A 19,423-nucleotide genomic window follows, 5' to 3' on the forward strand; every position below is an offset into this window, starting at 1 on the left:
AAGTTTGCTGGGGATCAGAATGCAAAGCCAGCCACACTAGCTAGCCATAGAATCTGGGCAGTGATGGCTCACACTTTAAATTCCAGGACTCAGCAGACGGAGACAGATGGATCTCTCTGAGTTCAAGGCCAGACAAGGCTACTACATGAGAGTGAATCAGTCTAAAAGAGTATCAAAGCTTGCACCTTTAATCCCAGCACTAGAGAGGTATATAAGGAAGAAGCAAAGGGTCTCATGTGATACTTAGATTCTAGTCATAGGGAAGACATGATCCTCATTTCAGCCTTGGTAGAGGTAAGAACTACTAGCCGGCTGCTTTGCTTTTCTGATCTTCAGCTTGAACACCAATATCTGTCCCTGGGTTTATATTATTCATGTTACAAATAACTAACAGTGAGAGAATTGAAATTCTATCTAGTTCACTGACTCCAGTGTAGACTGGTTCTGCCATACCACACTGACAAGTTGCTTCAGGCACTGGGCACAGCCACCCCCCTAAGTGACTGAAAAGTTATTACATAGGAAGTCCACCTTATCTGGAACATAGTGAAACTCCTGCTTTTACTGACCTAAAAGTGGGGGGGGGGCGGTTCCTAAATGCAGAAAGAAGTTTTCTTGTAATAAATGATGACTGGGTAGAGACTAAAGACAGGGAATATTAGGATGGTCATCTGTCTCGATAAGTTTCCACAAATCATTTTAGTATAAATTATAATAAGAATTCTAACTGAAGTTCTGACCCCAAATCATTTTCACATTGATTGATGGCAAATAGCAGAAGACAAACTAAACAATTTCCTCTATGTGATTTAGGGAACAAGGTTTTATTACCCACAGAAAAGACAACACAATAGAAGGCTAAATACTCTTTTTGAAGGAATGATAAAGTACTAGAGAAACTGGAGACTATAACAAAAACATTTTAAGTAACTCCTGATTAAATATTAGAATTATCATCTGATTCCCAAGGATGTATATCCCATAACGTTGTTTTATCTGAGTCCAGGAAGGTTCTTTATGAATAAAAAAATAAGCATGGGGGCTTTTTCTCTTTCAACATGGCAGTTTCTTCATTCAAGCAGTGAAATAACAGAAACCTCAAAGATTTTCCATGTCTCTTAGCCATGAGTTTTAATACCATAAATATCATGCCCAATGCCCCCCATCTCACATTTTCATGCTCTTGGAGCTCAATAGCAAATTTCCATTTTAAATAGATTAATGTTAAAATATGTTAAGTGTTGCTCACTTTAGAATATCCATATTAAATGACAAACTCTTATTTTCTGATTTTTTAAGACTGTGTAACATCGTCCTTTATCCCTGTCAAGCCTTTCAACGTGATGGCTCAATCAGAACCTACAGTGGAGGTGGAAGAATTTATTTATGACTCAACAAAGTATTGCCGTCCATACAGAGTATACAAAAATCAAATTTATGTCTACCCCAAACACCTCAAGTACGATAGCCAGAAATGCTTCAACAAGGTATGACACACATTTCCGAGGCGTTAACTTCCCCGTTCACTCTACATAGATCATACAAAATGGCTCTTAAAAGAGCAGCTTCAAATAACTATGAGCCCAGACTTGGAGGAAATGCTTAGCCAAGAGTGGGTTCATCCTAGAATTCATTTTAGGGTTATTTAAAGATGAATGCCTTTTCAGCATCTTGAAGTGTTACAAAAGAGTTATTCATAAACAGATTTTTCTCTGGGCCCATCAGCTCACAAAAAAGGACAGTGAAACTTAATTATAAAAAGTTTGGCCTATAGACTAGGCTTGTCCCTCTAACACATACAACTTAAATTAACCCATTTCGATTCATCTACATGTTGCTATGTGACTCACACCTTGTTCCCTCTCCATCTGGCTGGTGACTCCCTTTTTTCTTCCCCGACACCTCTCTGTCCCCAGATGTCCCGCCTAAACTTTCCTGCCCAGCTATTGGCCATTCATCTCTTTATTAAACCAATCACATCTTCACACAGTGTAAAGAAATATTCCATGGCAGTTATCTTATAGTTGTTCATCTCTGAATTGTTTGGGGATGCATGGTTGTATAATACATTAATAATCCTTTCTAAAAACAACCTGACATAAATTTGATCTAGACCATTTTTTTTAGTTTCTTATAATACTCCGAAAATAACATGCTTAGTCCTATACTGTGAGCTTTTTTGTTTCCTTTAAAATCTCTCCAAATCCTGCTGTTTCTGAGGACCATGAATAATGTCATAACACAATGCTGGTTATTTACATTTTTTTCAGATTTAATTAGAAGCTACTTATTTTAGGCCCTTATATTGTTTGGGGTGTTATTTAAGAGGAAATTACCATCTCCATTTTTCCCCCTCACTATAATTTCAGGCACGGAATATAACTGTGTGCATTGAATTCAAAAATTCTGATGAAGATGGTGCCAAGCCCATGAAGGTGAGCCAAGTCACTTGGGGACACAGCATGAGAGGCAAAGCAGGCATCTTGGTCCTTTACAGCACTGGGGGAGGGTTTACATGAGTATGGTTAAATGAGGAGCAATTTCAAGCAGTTGTTTTAGATTTCCTGAAAATGTATGTGACTTAACAGCCATCACTAACCCTACCTATCAGAAACACTAGTCTCCCACAGCTCTCTGCCTCATGATTTGGGAAAAGGTAAGTCATTATAATGCAAAATAAGTACAAGAATTCTCTGTGAAGCGTGAAGCGGTTGCCCAAATTAGTCTGGATTCAGCTTGCTTGATTTGTAGCAGTACAGCTAGCCAGCCTTCATGCTGCCTTTATAGAAGGGCTACTATACTCAGGCTTATTGGTTAATGCAGGATGTCCCTGGAGAGCTCATATTTAAGAGCAGGACAGTTGGTTAATTCAAGGTGCCTCCACAGAGCTCACATTTATGGAGCCAAGTTCTAGGGGACTAGAAAATGGCTCTAAAAGGCAACTCACATTGGTGAACAGATGAGTTAATAATATCACTATTTTGATCTATAAAACTTTAACTGGATTGCCTTTTCTGGAGTTCATATATGATATGTACTTTTTTTAAGGGTATCAAATAAAAAATACCCTCTAAAAATAAAGAAAAGGCTATTTTTACTGAGTCTATGGTCAAATCTTCTATATTGCAACTAAATCAGAGGGAGGAGATAGTGAAGGACCAAGATAATGTCTAACTAATCCTACCATTGCCTCAGGCTATTTCTCATAATACCATCAGGTATAAATCATACTTTGATTTATGCTAGCAGGGAATTTGTAGTCTTATTCCAAAGAGTGGAGATGAATTTAAGAATGTGGAATAAGGAAGCATTCTTCAAGATAATCTTGAGCCACTGTAAGCATCCATTCCAACTGAGCTTTTAATAGCATTGGTATCAGGAGAAGAAAATTAGCATGTGATAGCATTGTTAAGCAAACACAACAATGACTTTGTAGGAAACACAGCAGACCCACCAGAGCAGTGGTAGGGAAGGAGAGCAATAGCAAGTTGTGGGTTCCCTGCTTCATTGTGTTTTTAACACCACCCAGGGACATGGCATGACCAGATATAAGAGTAGAAGAGAAGTCATGAGCTCCGGGTATTATGTGTCCTCTGACCTGTGTGATTCATGAAAGCCTATCCAGTCCTCTGACCTGATCAGAGGCTGGGATCAAAAGCTGGGTCTGTCCTGCTGCCTCCACCGTCATGAATAGGAATTGGTTTGCATGGAAGTGAGATCCAGCCAAGCCTGAGGACCTTAACTCTGTCAGGAAATCATCTTCTAGGAATCTGTCTTGAACATTGATTCATATTTATGACAATCAAAAGTCATACAGTGACTTGGTTCAGTTTTCAGCTCGTGTGCCATACCTATGAGATGAATAAAGGCTTTTAGATGTCCTTTGATGTCTTGTGGCATAGTACACACAGAACAATGTGCCAATGAAGTTCAAAGTTAACTAGATGTCATCCTAGGAAGTCAGTCACAAAGTGTGCTGGAATTGGGAAACTGAAGAAATGATTTCTTTTCACTTGGGAAAACTTTCAGGCTCTCACAACTGTTTCCCTCAAAACTTTCTAAACAGTGCATTTATGGAAAACCTGGAGGGCCGCTCTTCACTTCAGCCGCCTATACAGCTGTGCTCCACCATTCTCAAAATCCAGATTTCTCCGATGAGGTAAGGACCAGACCCCCAAAGCCTCTGCCTAGAACTCCTGGGTGAGTAGGTCAGGGAAACCTTGTATAGACCACATCTCAGATTGAGGACAGTTGAGGACATATCCCAAGACTCTACAGTGAAATTGACTCAAGTGATACTGGCTGGTGATAATCCTGGTCAGTTGAGTACAAGACTGACCTTCCAAAAAAAATAATGGTTTTATTTCCATCATTCTTTTCAAGTGAGACCATTTTTTCTCATTTATTTTATGGGCGATTTTAATAAAGACTATATTAGGTAGCTTTACCAATTGGCGGGAGCCTATCATGTTATGGCAGGAAGAATAGATGTGAAGAATCAACACTATTGCTCATACCTGCATGAAGTCCACTGGGCTCATCTCATGGTTAGAAGTGTGACTTGCCCTGGGAAATTCAACACTTTTATTGTACATCAAGATATAGGCATCATCTCACTTAACTCCTCCAAAGCTCTGAGAAGCCGGCACTGTTACCACCTACCGTTATATAGATGAGGGTACATTGGCTCAAGCAACTTTGACAGGGTCATATAACTACTAAGGGACAATCAGCATTTAAACCAGGCCATATAGCTCTAGATAGAAGTCCCTACTTCCTGTAACTCGTAAGAAATGTCACTGGGCTAGTGGTAAATAGCTACACACATATTTGCTACGTTATAAACAGCCTGAGACAAGTTTCGGTGGGTAAACCCAGCTTCTAACCATAAGACAAAGATCTGAACTACTACAGCTTGCTAGGATTTTGTATGAGTTCCTCTATTAATGCTATAACAAATTAGCATCCTTTAGTTGCTTAAAACAGTGCACACCCTTAACAGCTCTGGCAGTTAGAGGTATTGATTGGCTGTCATGTGACTGAAATAATGGTGTTAGTGAGACAGTATTATCTCCAGAAATTTCTAGAGGAAGATCTGTTTCCTTACCTCTTGCAGCCTCTAAACACCACCTCATACCTTGGCTTGTGACTCCTCTCCTGCCTACCTTTTGTAAGGACCTTGGTGTGACTGGAAATGTCTAGCATACATTAAATCCTGGGTCGTATTTCTAGCACTACATACAACTGGGTGTGGTGATCACAGCCCTTGAGAAGTAGAGGTAGGCGGGTCATAAACTTAAGATAGTCCTTTGCTATCTAGAGAGTTTGAGACCCAGGTGAGGTGTTGTTTCCTTTCTGAAAAGGAAGGAGGAGGGAGGGAGGGAGGGAGGGGAGGGAGGGAGGGAGGGAGGAAGGGAGGGAGGGAAGGGAGGGAAGTGAAAGGAGAGAGGGAGGGGAGGGAAGGGAAGAGGGAGCTCCTTTTGCCTTGTACAGTCACATATTCCTGGGTTCTGAGTTTTAGAACACAGAATTATCTGTGGGAGCCATTCTCTGTCCACCACCCATGTTACACATTTGTCATTTTCAAACTAATTAACAGAATTCCCTGACCTTATCTCCTACTTCCATACCTACTTAGCGCTCTTATTTTCCCTCCATCAGTCCAGTTCATAGGGTTAAAAAAGAAAAGACAAAGCTAAGGGTAAGAGTTATTATCACATTACAGAATATCTACCATATTGATTGACCTTTTGACAAAACACATGTGAAAGATGCATTTTTCTGTAGATGTAAGAATTTCATAAATTAGTGTTCTCAGTGTCTCAATGCTGTTAAGTCTGACTTTTAATCTTTTTTATTTTCTCATACTTCCTGGAATCTCATAAAATCTATGAGCTTTTCCACATGGCATGTAGATTATTAATCACTTATGGGTCTTTGCAGCACAGATTTAATACTAACACTTTATTTTCTTGGTTACAGGAAAAATGATTGCATTAACTTTAAAATGGGTATAAATTATCCAAAGCATTGTTGTAATAAAATGTAACTATCTGTAGGATTTCTAAAGTGAGGGATTGTGAAGCCTTGTTTTATGTCAACTTGACACATTATATATAGGTATAACCCAGATCACTGTGGGCAGGACTTCCCCTGGGCTGGTGGTTCTGGGTGCTACAAGAAGGTAATCTGAACAAACCAAGAAGAGCAAGCCAGCAAACAGATTTAATTCCTGCCACGAGGTTCTTACTCTGCTTTCGTTCCTGCCTGACTTCTTTGATAATGGACTATGGCATGGAACTGTAAGCTTAAATAAGTCCATTTCTCCCCAAGTTGTTTTTGGTCACATTATTTTATTACAGCAATAGAAACCCTAGGCCATCGATGCTTTCATTACCATTTAGTTAAGTAGAATTCTTGAATATTTGGTATATTGCTATGTAATCTTTAAATTAGCTAAGAAGAAATTTTCTAGTGTTCTGCTTGTTATTATGAATTTAGAATTGTCAATTGGTTTTTGTAGCTATATTAGTACACTGTTATATAAATAATATATCAGTTTCTTTTTTTCTTTTTTTTTTTTTTGGTTTTTCGAGACAGGGTTTCTCTGTGGCTTTGGAGGCTGTTCTGGAACTCGCTCTGTAGACCAGGCTGGCCTCGAACTCACAGAGATCCGCCTGCCTCTGCCTCCCGAGTGCTGGGATTAAAGGCGTGCGCCACCAACGCCCAGCTTAAATAATATATCAGTTTCTACCGCATCAAAATCCAAGGTTCCTCAAACTATGTCGTACATCAGAATTATCTGGAAGACTCATTGAAACAGAATACTCAGATTTGGGTTTTCATCGTGTCTGGGTTGAGCTTGAGATTCTATGGTTCGAGGTGACAACAATGCTACTATTGCTGGGACCACACTGTGAAATCTACAGCCCATGTCCTTTCTTAAACAGAATGAAAAAGAAAAAAGAAAAAAAGCCACGTACCCAAGACATCACGTTAATAACCTGTGTGTATTAGTTATTGCTTGACTATTCTCAAAACAACTTAGTGACTCATAAATCTAAGTGCAGGTTATCTGGACAGACTCCTGGAAACCTGGTATACAGGAATCATCAGGAGGCATAGAACTGTCTTGGAAACACCCTGTTACTAACTCTGCCATGTCTTACTCACCCAGAGCCCACAGTATCTTTGGCCTTGAGTCCCACCCCTGTAGTGTCCCTTCACAAGACAACAGGGATATTGAATGCATGTGACAGGGCTTTGAAGTCTAATTTGAAAGATCCTATAAAGTGTAGGTGGATATTCCAAACCCTTTCTTTCCAGAAATATGGAATAACCCATGTCACTTTCATGTTTCATATTTGTGTTTAATCAGAGGCATCATTAGTAAACCTTCAGTACAGTTTCATAAAATGACCCATTGCTTGGTATGACAAAAGTCATTTCATACTTTTGTGTTGTATTTTAGAGAGATAGAGGACAGGCTTCCAATTACCTTGTTTGCAGGCACAGTGCTCAGTGATGTGCACATGAATTGCCTGGGTACGTTATTAACATGCACACTTGGATTCTGGGGCAGTGTCTGAGATTCTGAATGGCTAACAAGTGTCCATTTAATCCCATGCCCATGAGCATTCTCTAGAGGCCAGGACTCACGGTTTACATATTTTATGGAGGTTGTTAATGCTTGTCTTCCTATGCTCAGCAGTTCTGTTGGTGAATATGTGTTTAATCCATACTCTAGAAACATCAATCATGTGATGAGAGGTACTACATCATCTAAATCATCATCTACCACAGTGAGATGTAAAAATAACCTATTAATACATTACAGCCAGCAGATTAGATATTTGTTGAGAGCAATCGTTTCGACTAAGCATGAACCTAAATTTCACTCTTGTGCTGACGTTAAGTAAATGGTTTTAATCTCAATCCAAATGTGATATCTCCCACTGCAGGTGAAAATTGAGTTACCAACACAACTCCATGAAAAGCACCACCTTTTATTTTCCTTTTATCACATCACATGTGACATCAACGCAAAAGCTAATGCCAAAAAGAAAGAGGCTCTGGAGACTTCAGGTACTTACAAGAAGTGGCCTGAAATGGGTCAAGGTGGCATATGTTTAACTTGAGTTGGAGACCATTTTGAAGAGACATGCTTTATTGATTCTTAAATGAAGCTGATGTTTATAGTGACAAATGATATATTTGTACTTCTTAGCATAGAGGATTATGTTCAAAACTTTCTCCATGTTGTTTCTTTGCAGTGGGATATGCTTGGCTTCCTCTGATGAAACATGATCAAATCGCTTCTCAGGAGTATAATATCCCAATAACAACCACCTTGCCTCCTAATTATTTAAGCATTCAAGATTCTGCAAGTGGAAAGGTATTGAATAGTGTATAATTTCCAAGAAAAAATTTAAACTCAGCTATGAAACAAAGCTATCTTTTTTTCTCTATTTAAACTAGCATGATAGTGTATGTGTCCATTGCAGATATGAAGTTAGCTTACAATAATCTAACTCATACTTTATTTGTGGCCACTAAAAATGAACCATTAAATAAATGACTCTATGAAAGCATGTCAGACTTACCTCCAAAACTTCCAAATGAATTTGCACATTTTTCCATTTCTAGAGTAACGAGGGAGTAATGGTTCAGAACAGCAAATTAACATAAACCAAATGATTTGGTTTCCTTATTGTCAGTGATGTTAGCAAACTCTTTCTTACAGCAGGGTGGAAGTGACATTAAATGGGTCGATGGTGGCAAACCACTTTTCAAAGTGTCAACATTTGTTGTGTCAACAGTGAACACTCAGGTGAGTACCATGTCCTATAACTGTGACATAGACTATGGTGTAAAATATGATGGTGACTTCTGTGTGTATAGGGAGAAACACATCATGTCATGAGTTGTCAAATGGACAGGGGACTGACCTTGCCAAGAAAGATACTTAAAATATAATTTTATACCTCTTTTGAAATAGGCAAAGTGCCCTAACTCCTTAAGTCATAAAACTTGAGGCCAAAATGCAGAAGTGTATTTAGCATATTACCATTCACTCATAGTATGACTTCCTTCTGCTTATAGTATCCAGATCTAAAACCTGTTCAATTGTAAAAGCAAATATTTTTGACATTTACCCCAAAACTAAGTCTAATCCTAACGCCTACCCAGGACCATGAGATAGACTCCACTGAAGAGTCACTTCAGCCAGTAGCTGGCTTGGTGACTGAACAAGTCACTTCAGCCTCTGTGGTTCTTAAGTCCTCATCAGGAAAATGGTATACATAAAACATCACTACATAAGCTTGTGATGGAAGCAAAGGAAGAAAATTCACGTGAAAGTAATTCCTGAGCTATCACGTGCTATCTACACATGCATAATTGTTAGATTTTAAGCTTACTCTTTCTGCTGCAGGGCAGCTTTTTGTCGTTGTTTTATACTGTTTTATCTCAACCACATTTTGGTTCCTAATTAAATAATCCAGGTACCATGTAGAGATAAGCACATAGATAACACAGATAAAGAGTCACAGATATGGTTCTAAAATTAATGAAGTTCAATATTTCAAGGAAACTTTGATCCCCTGGATCCCACAACTGATTAAACTCACTTCATCTTGTTTTCCAAGGTTCAAGACTTTCCCACACTGTGGCTTCCAACCCACACTATATTCCTTTAACTTTCCCAAGATGTTTTCGACACTCTCCCTTCCTCAGCCAGAGAGGAAGGCACCTGTCCTCTCTCCCTGCCTTCTGCTCATCCATCTGGTCAAGTCACCCTCATCATTCAAATCTTAAGTCAACTGTCACTTGTCCTAAGCTTATCTGGTTCCCTGAACCTACAGACGATGCTGAGCTGTCTTGTAATCTGCCCAGAAGACCTCTTGTTTCTACTGTGAAGTACTTCTCTAGTTGGGAATAAATAGGTGCATGTGGAATGACACTGGTCACATTGTCACAACAGGCAGCCCACAGCTGAAGTGATCATGTCTATCTAAGAGGAAAACAACTGTCTCCAGTTAAGAAATAAACTACAAATAGGAAACAGAAACATCACACACTCGTATGCCAGTATGAGGAAAATCCATGCCAGATGTCCATCTAGAATCTACTGCCAGAGAAATGTCACAAATGTATTCTCAAACTCAAATTTTCTTTCTTTGCTTGACTACATAACCCCGAACTTGGAAAGATTCCAAGTAGATTTTAACAGATCAAAACCAACATTTCTTGGGGTTTATGTCAAGCTTTTTGCTGTGTCCTGATACCAGGCTGATACAGACACATCAAACCTGGAAATAGCCCTAGGCATGTCAAAAACAGTGTGGTGTCCTGTGTGTCATAGACTATGTAAGAGAGATTTATAAAGTTCTCCAGCATGTGGACTGGAAAAATAAGGAACAAGGGGAAAAAAGGAAGAAAGAGAGAGGGGGGGAAGTAAGAATAAAAGGATGGAAGGAAAGACAGGCAGGGAGGCAGGTAAGAAGGGAGAGAAGAAAGGAACGAGGAAGTGAGAGAGGCAGGCAGGCAGGCAGCCAAGGGTTGTCATTCTCTAGAGGGCTATTTGGTCAAGAGAATGGGAGAACTATGAGCGTGAAATATGTGAGGGAGGAGCCATCATCATCCAGAGTGCCATGGTTTGGTTGGGAGCCTTCAGCTGACCTTGCTGTCTATGGAAAAAAGAGAGCTCTGAGTCAGATTTCATGGGGAAACACTGCTTAGAAGTACTGGCGCTCTGAGTTTGTGCACCGCCACAAATAAGCACTTCTCTTGCCTTTGCAGGACCCATATGTGAATGCATTTTTCCACCAGTGCCAAAAAAGAGAAAAAGACATGTCTCAGTCACCTACCTCAAGTTTTGTCCAAGCTTGTAAGGTAACATGACGTGTAGATGTAGTGATTTTCTGGGGAGAAACTGACAAAGAAAACCTATTTCCCACTGAAGAAGTGATGATTATTAGGGACTTCGAAAAGACCCTACTGTTCAGGGAGAAAACGAGTTTTACTTCATACTGTCTACATGAATCTGTTTACGTAAAAAAGGAGAATAGGCAAAGATCAGTTTTTTGTCCGAAACAAAAATAATGGAAAATTAGAATGTATTTACCATTGCTAATTAAGCAGAGTCCTTTTGACATGACCTACACCTGCCACAGTTAGGCAGGAAAGCTAATGGGGGAAAGCTATGGTGATCATGTGATCTCGAGACCATGTCACATTCCTGAGAACACTGGTAGATTGTGCTGGACTACTTCTCCCGTGCTTAATTCTGTTTCTTCTCATCAACTCACTACAGAACTTATTAAATGTGGACAAGATCCACTCGATCATGAGCTTCTTGCCCATCATCTTGAATCAGCTCTTCAAAATTTTAGTGCAGAACGAGGAAGAAGAAATCAGTGCAACCATCACCAGGTATCCATAGCAACCCTGAGGGAACAAACTGTGCAACCTTTGTCAGACAGAACCCAGATGATGATTCTAGCCACATTTGTGTACATTTCATGTGAACATACTTTTCAGACTTAAGCCATTTCTTCCAAACCTTTGTTTTGTGATACCTGACTATTAGTATTAGCTAGATTTTTTGCGTGTTTTGAAAACTTTATTTTGACATAACTGTAGATTCATAAGCAGTTAAAAGGAATAATATGGAGAGAATAAGTGTGCTCATTACTTAGTCTCCCCCACTTTCGGCACATACTACACACACACACACACACACACACACACACACACACCTATCTGTGTATATATGAAATCACACTGTATGCAATAATTGCATTTGGCATTAGCTTTTCCACTCATCACAATTCTCTGTAAATTCACCCAGGTTGTCCATCTATGACTGGGATACTTCTTTTCATGAATGAGTAGTATTCTATGATATGGATTGAACCACAGTGTGTTCAAGGATTCATTTGTTGAAAGACATCTGAATTTTCCCCATTTGAAGCTATACTGGATAAGGTCATTATAAATATTCATATGTAAATTCTATGTAAACATAGCTCTAATACTTTACCTCTGACATGAATCCACAGTAATGCAATGGCTATACAACTCATTGATTGAGCAGTAGAAATTTTTTTAGGAACTGCTAGAATGTTTGCAAGAATAGTTGTATCATTTCATAGTCCCATAGAATTTCTTACTTGCTCTGTTTCCTTTCTTTTGTGTTAAATTTGGTCACACCATACTCTTCCAACATCACTAATAAGTCTAGTCATGAACTCCGAATTCTTCATTTATATTATTTTGAATTAATAACTTAATCATTTATCTGTTGTTTGTTTCAAAAATAGCTCTAGCATTATGAAAAAACACAGCTAGTATTGAAAGATTGGCTGTATCTTGTTGAGAGGCATATTATTTATCTTTTCTACAACAAAGGCTTTTAACATAAAACTCTGAAGCTCTGAGACATTAAAGTATCAGTATCAGTTCCACAAATAGCCAGTTCTGAACCCAGATTAAAAATCCCAAATTGTGCCATCAACTCGTGTCCCTTTCAGCTTGCTGTATATGTTAATGTTGACAAGATTTTTAAATATTGCAGTTTACAGGTCTGTTAGAATTTCTGAGATCTCCCAAAGCTCTCCAACCATGCAGCAACTGGTCTTGTTAATGTGGAAAAGTATCAACATACCACAGTTACATGAAACCCTAGCCCAACTAATGAGGGAAATAGATGGCTTAACCTAATCACTTTTTCCAAAAATAAGTCTTCTGCTCTCAGCTTGGAAGGTGAGCCCTTTAAAATGGAACATGGTCATTAATCAGAGCCTAATTAGGTACTTAAAATGATCATTTTTCCAGAAGACAATGTCAGCAAGTGCAGAGACCACGAGTAGTACATTCAGGTCAGAGAAAATGTCTCCAGTGTGATATTACACCCTTACTTATACCTTAGTCTGTTCTTGGAATGCTTCTGTTTGGAAATGACTCTCAGGTGATAGAGATCAATTAAGTGCCCTCTGCTGGGGTGTGAGGAAGGCAAGAGAAGAGTGTGAATTGGTTGGCTCATTCATGCATTCACTGATTCATGAAGTACCTCATTTCCCAAGTATTCAAAGAAAGCTGCATCTTTATGTCTTCAGCTAGGCCACTGAACATCCTTGCTTTTCCAGGGTTCTGGCTGACATTGTGGCCAAGTGTCACGAAGAGCAGCTAGACCATTCCGTCCAGTCATACATTAAGGTAGGGAGTCACCACTCCGGCTCTGTTCATACACCCTGTGCTGTGTGACTTGTCTCGCTCCCTGTTGGCACTAAGAGGGAGGTTCTCACTATGAAGCTGGATGTCTTAGCAGAAGCCCATTTCTTTACATCAATGCGCTAGCTGTATTGTTTAAGTGTAAACGCGCTATGTGTGTGTGTAAATATTGACATGGGAATGGTGGAAAGAAAAGGACAGAAGAGAAAGCTAAATGTTGCTCCTTTGAAGTTGATGTTAGAAATATATGAAATTTCTGTGCTAATTAAGGAAGGCTTCTGAGGGTTTGTTGAATGCTCTGTGTTTCTTCTGTAATGTTTTCTTAGCTCTTTTTGTTGTTTTCTCAGGCATTATTTCATTTTCCAAGTTACTGTATATTTGTACCTGCTTCTGGTATGTTAAGTCCTTTATCTTCTGGCATGAACCATTAGCCCATCTCATCGGTGTGCACTGCTTCCTCAGTGTCCCTTGTCAAGTGTTCACTTGGAGATGCCCTATTCTCATTTTCAGATGGCTGTGAATTGATGCCAATGAACTTGTGGTGATGTTTGCATTCCCATAGCTCTGCTCCAAACATCCTTTCATTAAAAGCAAATACAAGCATCCTAAATTACTTTATAAAACATGCGAAACGTACATTCCCATTTTGTATACACAGAGTGGATCTTTGGAGATGTTGATTTTTGAAGGAAATATATTCAAGTCATATACAGGGATAAACATGTAGTTGTATATTCTAGATGTTTAGAAATGCAACTGGAGAAGAATTGGGGTCTTCTGTGATAGAAACTTCTTTTTTAACATAGAAATGTAGCTACCAAAGGAAGGAGCTAAAAATCTTATTCTGGAATGAACCATTCTGAGATTCCACCTGCAAGGATGGAATTTTCTGCTGGAAAAGTTTTATGTCTTCCCCAAATACCAAAGCATGAATGTGTAGCCCTCCTTATAATAGCATGTATGCTAGAAAAAGTCATTTCACAGCAACTTCCTTAGAATATGGTTTTACATGCTAGGACCCTGACTTCAATTATCAAACACTACTTATACCTTGTAGTTTGCTCTGTGCTTAATAGAGGGCCATCGCTTAATTTGCTAGTGGACTGATGAGTATATTTGCTAACGTAATTATCTGGAAAGAATTTATCATTCAGACAACTCCATTTCCACTGTAGTATTAGTTTCCTCATTCAATGGAGTTGTTTAAAAACATATTAAGAATTTCAGCTTTTGTGGCTACTTCTGTGACCACCAAGGCCAGTTCCTATAAGAACCCCCGCTGCTGAGACTCATACTCTGTGGTGCCCTTGGAAAAGCATCTTGGAATAGGCTTCATTCTCACCCAGAAAACATGAAATATCTTGACAAGAGTGTCCCAGTATGCAACACAGAAGAGAGGTGGTTTATGGGTAGTTTATCTCCTTTGCTCTAAGGTAGCTCAAACCCAGAGGTATACTTATGTGGGATTCCAGATGGACAATTCCTAAAGATATTTTAGAATTTATTTTGAAGTACACAAACATTTCCTAATAAGTAAAACCAACTAGTGGGTCACTCTGCAAAAAATAATCCCTAAACTAAGAAGTGAGAAACTGGAGCCTAAGCAGTGTATTGCCCTGAGAAGTGAGCCTTGGGAAACCTGAGCTGCCTCCTCTGATACACAGAGGAGACAAACCAGATGAGGATGCAGCTGTGTGGCTCTGTAAGCAGACTCCTGCTAGGTATATGGTTAGCAGTCCGATATTGACTTCAGAGTTTGAAATCGTTTTCACGATAGATGGAAGAGAAACGTTTAACATATAGTTATTAAGACCCACCCCTAGGAACATTGTGAAAAACAAATGGGTTGGTTACAAGACATGCTTGTATATCCTTGGGTGACGTTATAGCCATTGTAATTTATACTTATCCACAAGTAAATGAAACACCATTTCAAGTTCAGTGGTACCAAGTGCTGCTAACTCACTCCATCTACACTGTCAGAACTGCACACATACACCATGTCTTTTCCAAAGATGTGTGTCTAAGTCAATGTAATTAAATGCTGTGATTCATGGGGCTTCATAGCACTGACAATTCTAAGAATTAGGTTTGTAATGTTAAAATAGTCCAGTGCTAGGTGAAATGAAATCCCCTTCAGGCTAAATAACAGCATAGAGTTCGGTAGTTGGTGGTGAGTTCGTCTTCATAGGAAGCTCAATGCTTAGGGGAAATTAATTACCCTTAACTGTAGCTGGTTCTATGAGTCCATTAGCTTTTTGTCTCGCCTTTGAGATGAGCTTCAAACCTCAGGGCCTACCATGGTGCTAATGTACTTCAAAGTCCTAAGAAAGGGTTAGAGATCCAAAAGTAAATGTACCATTCTCTTGCCTGCCTTCCCTCTAATTGGGGTCTATTCTAAACTGTGAATACCATGAAGGCAATACACTTTCTTGAGGCAATCCCATCTCACAAACTACTGTAATTCAATTCAAAGCACTTAATGCTTTTGAAATAATGTGTGTTCGTATATGTGTATTAATATTCTTTAAAAATATGAAGAAATAAAGGTTATCACCAAGATAATCCTTGGAAAAAAGGAAAGTGTGCAGCATCTGTTATCTTACCGATGGCTGATGTTTATCAACCTCTTGACGGCTGTATCTAGCATAGATGGTAAAACCTGGGCTTGTGGGGGCTCACCTCCTTGCTTCTGGAAGGTACCTGCTCCCCACTTGGCTATTTGAGTGGGTGCTCTACCCTTTCAGGATGAAGAATTGCTACCATGCCACCCGTTGCCAGTGGAAGGAAAGAGAAGGGGAGTGTGTCCTAAGTAAGTGGGTCCAAACCCTCCATGATTCCTTGAACCTGCTCAGTGGCTCTCTAGCCCTTTCTCTTGGTTTCTACAGAAAGAATGCCAAGGAGAGCTTAGGTGAGCAAGGCCCTACTTCTGCCAAGACCCCAAATAGGAGCAAGTGTGTCCTTCTCTTAGCATCAGACTCCACTGACTCCAAGACTAAAGCTGGCACAAGCAATTGATCATGAGAAATGAGTTATTTGTGTGGGATAATCTTTGCAGCCCTTTAAGAGTACTTAACTTTGTTCATCTTTCTGGGTTTTCTTCAGTTTGTTTTCAAGACCAGGTCCTACAAAGAGAGAACGATACATGAGGAACTGACTAAAAATTTGAGTGATCTTTTGAAGTCAAATGACTCAACGATAGTCAAGCATGTCCTGAAGGTAATCTTCTTCATTATAGTGCATAAGTTGCTAGCAGTGGTCACAGAACTCTATCACTAGAAGGTGACAGGACTCACTGATTTCCCTTAATTTCTGATGTAAGTTTCATATCAAAACTGAATTCTATCAAATTATCAAGTAAAAGAAATGGAGGAGCAGGTTGCACCCATGCTTTAATCTAAAGGCAGAATGAATTACTATTAAAATTTTTAGGAAATATTTGCAAACAGTATAGCACAAAGTTTTGGTGGCTAGTTACAGTAGGAAAACTAGGTAGGAAAGGATTGTCATGGTGTATTAGTGAACATATTGGCAATGGAGGATAAGTGAGTGACAGCCAGTTTTTGGTCTCAGGTTCAAACGTGTGCAGGAACATGAAGAAGAGACAGTGTAAAACCTATAAAACAATGTTGGAACCTTGATATTTGATGCAAACTTTTCGTCTATTGTGACTTGACAAATTCATCTGATTGGTTACAACTGACTGCAAACATCTAGAAAGGCAATATTACTTCATAAGCCATCAGCATAAGTTCACAAAAATCTAATTGTGACAGACCAAGTAATTTATTTTTAAGCAGTCTTCTGCGTATATTCCGTGTATTTATTCAACATATATTTCAGGCACCTACCTTAAAGCAGTCAGACTCCTAGGCACTTGGGATACATTAGAGCAGTGACTAAAGCTCCATGCCTTTGGGAACTCATTGGGGGAAATGAGCCCTTGATATAACTTAATCACAAATTATATGTTGATGGCAAGTTGAATGAGAAAAGAAAGCATAGAGCAGTTAAAAGTACAAGCATGCTAAGGACAAAAGGCAAGACTTGTGTGTCTACTAGGGTAGGCAGGTGACCTGATGGAGAAGGGGACACGTGAGAAGGAAGTAAGGGAGCTGGCCATGGGGCTTTTTAGACTAGGGCCTTGCAGGTACAGAAAAGGCCTTACCTATTCTGTAGGGCTATAGCATGACTCTGAGTCTGAGCACACCACAGTGGACAAGGAGAGGAGGGGTCAGATGAAGCCAGAGAAGCCTAGAGCGGCTGCCATGCCTACAGACCATGATGAGAGTAGAGAGAGTCTGTTGGATATGGAAACAAAGGGCAGAACATTTGGTATAATGACTAAAACTGTAGTTTGGGACAGGAAAGGACTGGAGGTGGTTGCAGTATGCCTTGAATTCCTTAAGCATCCCTCATTGTGTGGGCTTCACGTTCAGTACCAAGCAGACACTTTGATTTCTCCAGTGAAGTGGTCCTTGCTTCTTTAGAATGGATAGCAGCCTCTCCACCCCTTCACAAAGGTCACCACAGCACTGCACCAGCCACAAATGGGATGGGATTCAAATGCCCTCTGCCAGTGATGACTGGATACCTGATGTGGCGATGTGATATAACCCCATGATAATGACTCACCATAACGAGGCTCTAAATGACATTTGTTGAGTTAAAAAGGCAGTCTCAGGAGACTGGGTTGAGAATAGCAATTTTATGGGGACTTCAGTGGTAGAAAAAATGAAATAGACCTTTAATGTGTAAGTGTCAGTGAGAAAATGACTAACACATAGAAAATTAGCACAAAATTAAGTCTGATGATGAGCCTGCCACAAAAGCGTTATTTTAGTTTTGTTAACGTACATGAAATGAACAGAGCATCTCATGAATAAATCGTTCATGAACAAATACTCCAAAAGTTGTCTCAAGTAAACTGTCCACTTTTTAGCTTCAGTTTTGTGATACTATTAAGAAACTGAAATATATAATGCAAGCTATGACAATTATAACTTTGATAAAGGTCAACCTAAGATAATAGAGAGTGTATCACTTCCCTGGTACATCTAACTTACTCATTTACTTTAAGATTAAAAAAAAAGTGTGGCAATATTGTATTGTAAAGATCATAGTAAGCATTATTTTTACATAGATTAATAAATCTTTTTTCCCTTTTTCTGTCATAGCATTCTTGGTTCTTCTTTGCAATTATTCTAAAATCAATGGCACAGCACTTGACTGATACAAATAAAATTCAGGTAAGATCATAGGTAATATAGCATTGTAATATCATTCAACAATTTACACTAATGAACATGTTCTCATTAGTTCCACTTTTATTGGCTGTGTAAAACCTTAGCAATTTATGTTAATTGCTTTTTAAGTACAAGAAATGATCATGTATGTTAATAAAGGCCCACTCAGAAGCAGATGCCAAGACAAAATTACAAATGCAAAGATCTATCAGGGAGAAGTAATTATAAAGGACAAATGGAAAAAAGAGGTAGGCAGGTTTAGTACCTATGAGAGGAAATGGAGAAGGGAGATGTGTTGGTTAAAATGAGTCTGGCACTGAAGAAGCTTTCAGCCGGCCCAGTGCATCATCTGGAAGCAGAGGATGCTCACTGGAGGAAATGCACACTACACAGGTCCTATTGGCAAGCCTCGGCCAGCTCTATCACTGAATGGAAGCAGCCTGGGATAATGTGTTTCTGCCATGAATGATTGATTGGGTCTGGGATATGGCAGCCTTTTACATGGTTTCCATTAGTTAAAGAAATGTCTGGACTTCCTCAGTCCACAGTTATCATGGCACACTACACACACTCATGAATCTGCTCCTCCATAGCCCACAGGCCTCTCTTAGAAGAGGAGGGGTTGGTGGAATTAACTCCAGCTCCTATCACAGCAGCTAGACTCCTCAGAAGCCTAGCTGAGCTCATCACCCCTTCCTCTATAATCCATTCCAGGTTGTCTCACTCTAGCTCATAGCTGATAAGGTCTTGGTGACCCACCAGAGGGTGTGACCCAGGCCCTCCTTCCCCAGTGGGAGGAATCTCTGGCAACCTCACTTCTCTGAAGCCTGTGTTGTTGCATGTGGTCTGTAGTTACTCACAATCACAGTCAGGGGATGAGAACCCAACCATATGCACCCAAGGGAATGCCTCGGGCTCTCACACACCTCTCTCAGCCTCCATTT

General features: G+C 39.6%; 1 protein-coding gene across 15 annotated transcripts in view; it reads left to right on the top strand.

The window, feature by feature from the left end:
* The window catches only part of Dock10 (dedicator of cytokinesis 10), a 186,217-nt gene that overhangs the window by 110,529 nt on the left and 56,265 nt on the right, over positions 1 to 19,423 (top strand). For all 15 annotated transcript variants that reach the window (XR_005879873.1, XR_005879874.1, XM_013122369.3 and 12 more), the window contains exons 17-27: positions 1,300 to 1,487; positions 2,370 to 2,435; positions 4,067 to 4,159; positions 7,962 to 8,085; positions 8,274 to 8,395; positions 8,744 to 8,830; positions 10,801 to 10,893; positions 11,315 to 11,433; positions 13,149 to 13,218; positions 16,339 to 16,452; positions 18,411 to 18,482. Coding sequence is in view for 13 of the 15 variants with exons in the window: in XM_013122369.3 (XP_012977823.2) it covers positions 1,300 to 1,487; positions 2,370 to 2,435; positions 4,067 to 4,159; positions 7,962 to 8,085; positions 8,274 to 8,395; positions 8,744 to 8,830; positions 10,801 to 10,893; positions 11,315 to 11,433; positions 13,149 to 13,218; positions 16,339 to 16,452; positions 18,411 to 18,482 (1,148 nt within the window). In the remaining 2 variants the exon portion in view is untranslated. The remainder of the gene's footprint in view (positions 1 to 1,299; positions 1,488 to 2,369; positions 2,436 to 4,066; positions 4,160 to 7,961; positions 8,086 to 8,273; positions 8,396 to 8,743; positions 8,831 to 10,800; positions 10,894 to 11,314; positions 11,434 to 13,148; positions 13,219 to 16,338; positions 16,453 to 18,410; positions 18,483 to 19,423) is intronic.

The sequence above is a fragment of the Mesocricetus auratus genome, unplaced genomic scaffold, assembly GCF_017639785.1.
Source record: "Mesocricetus auratus isolate SY011 unplaced genomic scaffold, BCM_Maur_2.0 Super-Scaffold_100010, whole genome shotgun sequence".
Lineage (NCBI taxonomy): Eukaryota > Metazoa > Chordata > Mammalia > Rodentia > Cricetidae > Mesocricetus > Mesocricetus auratus.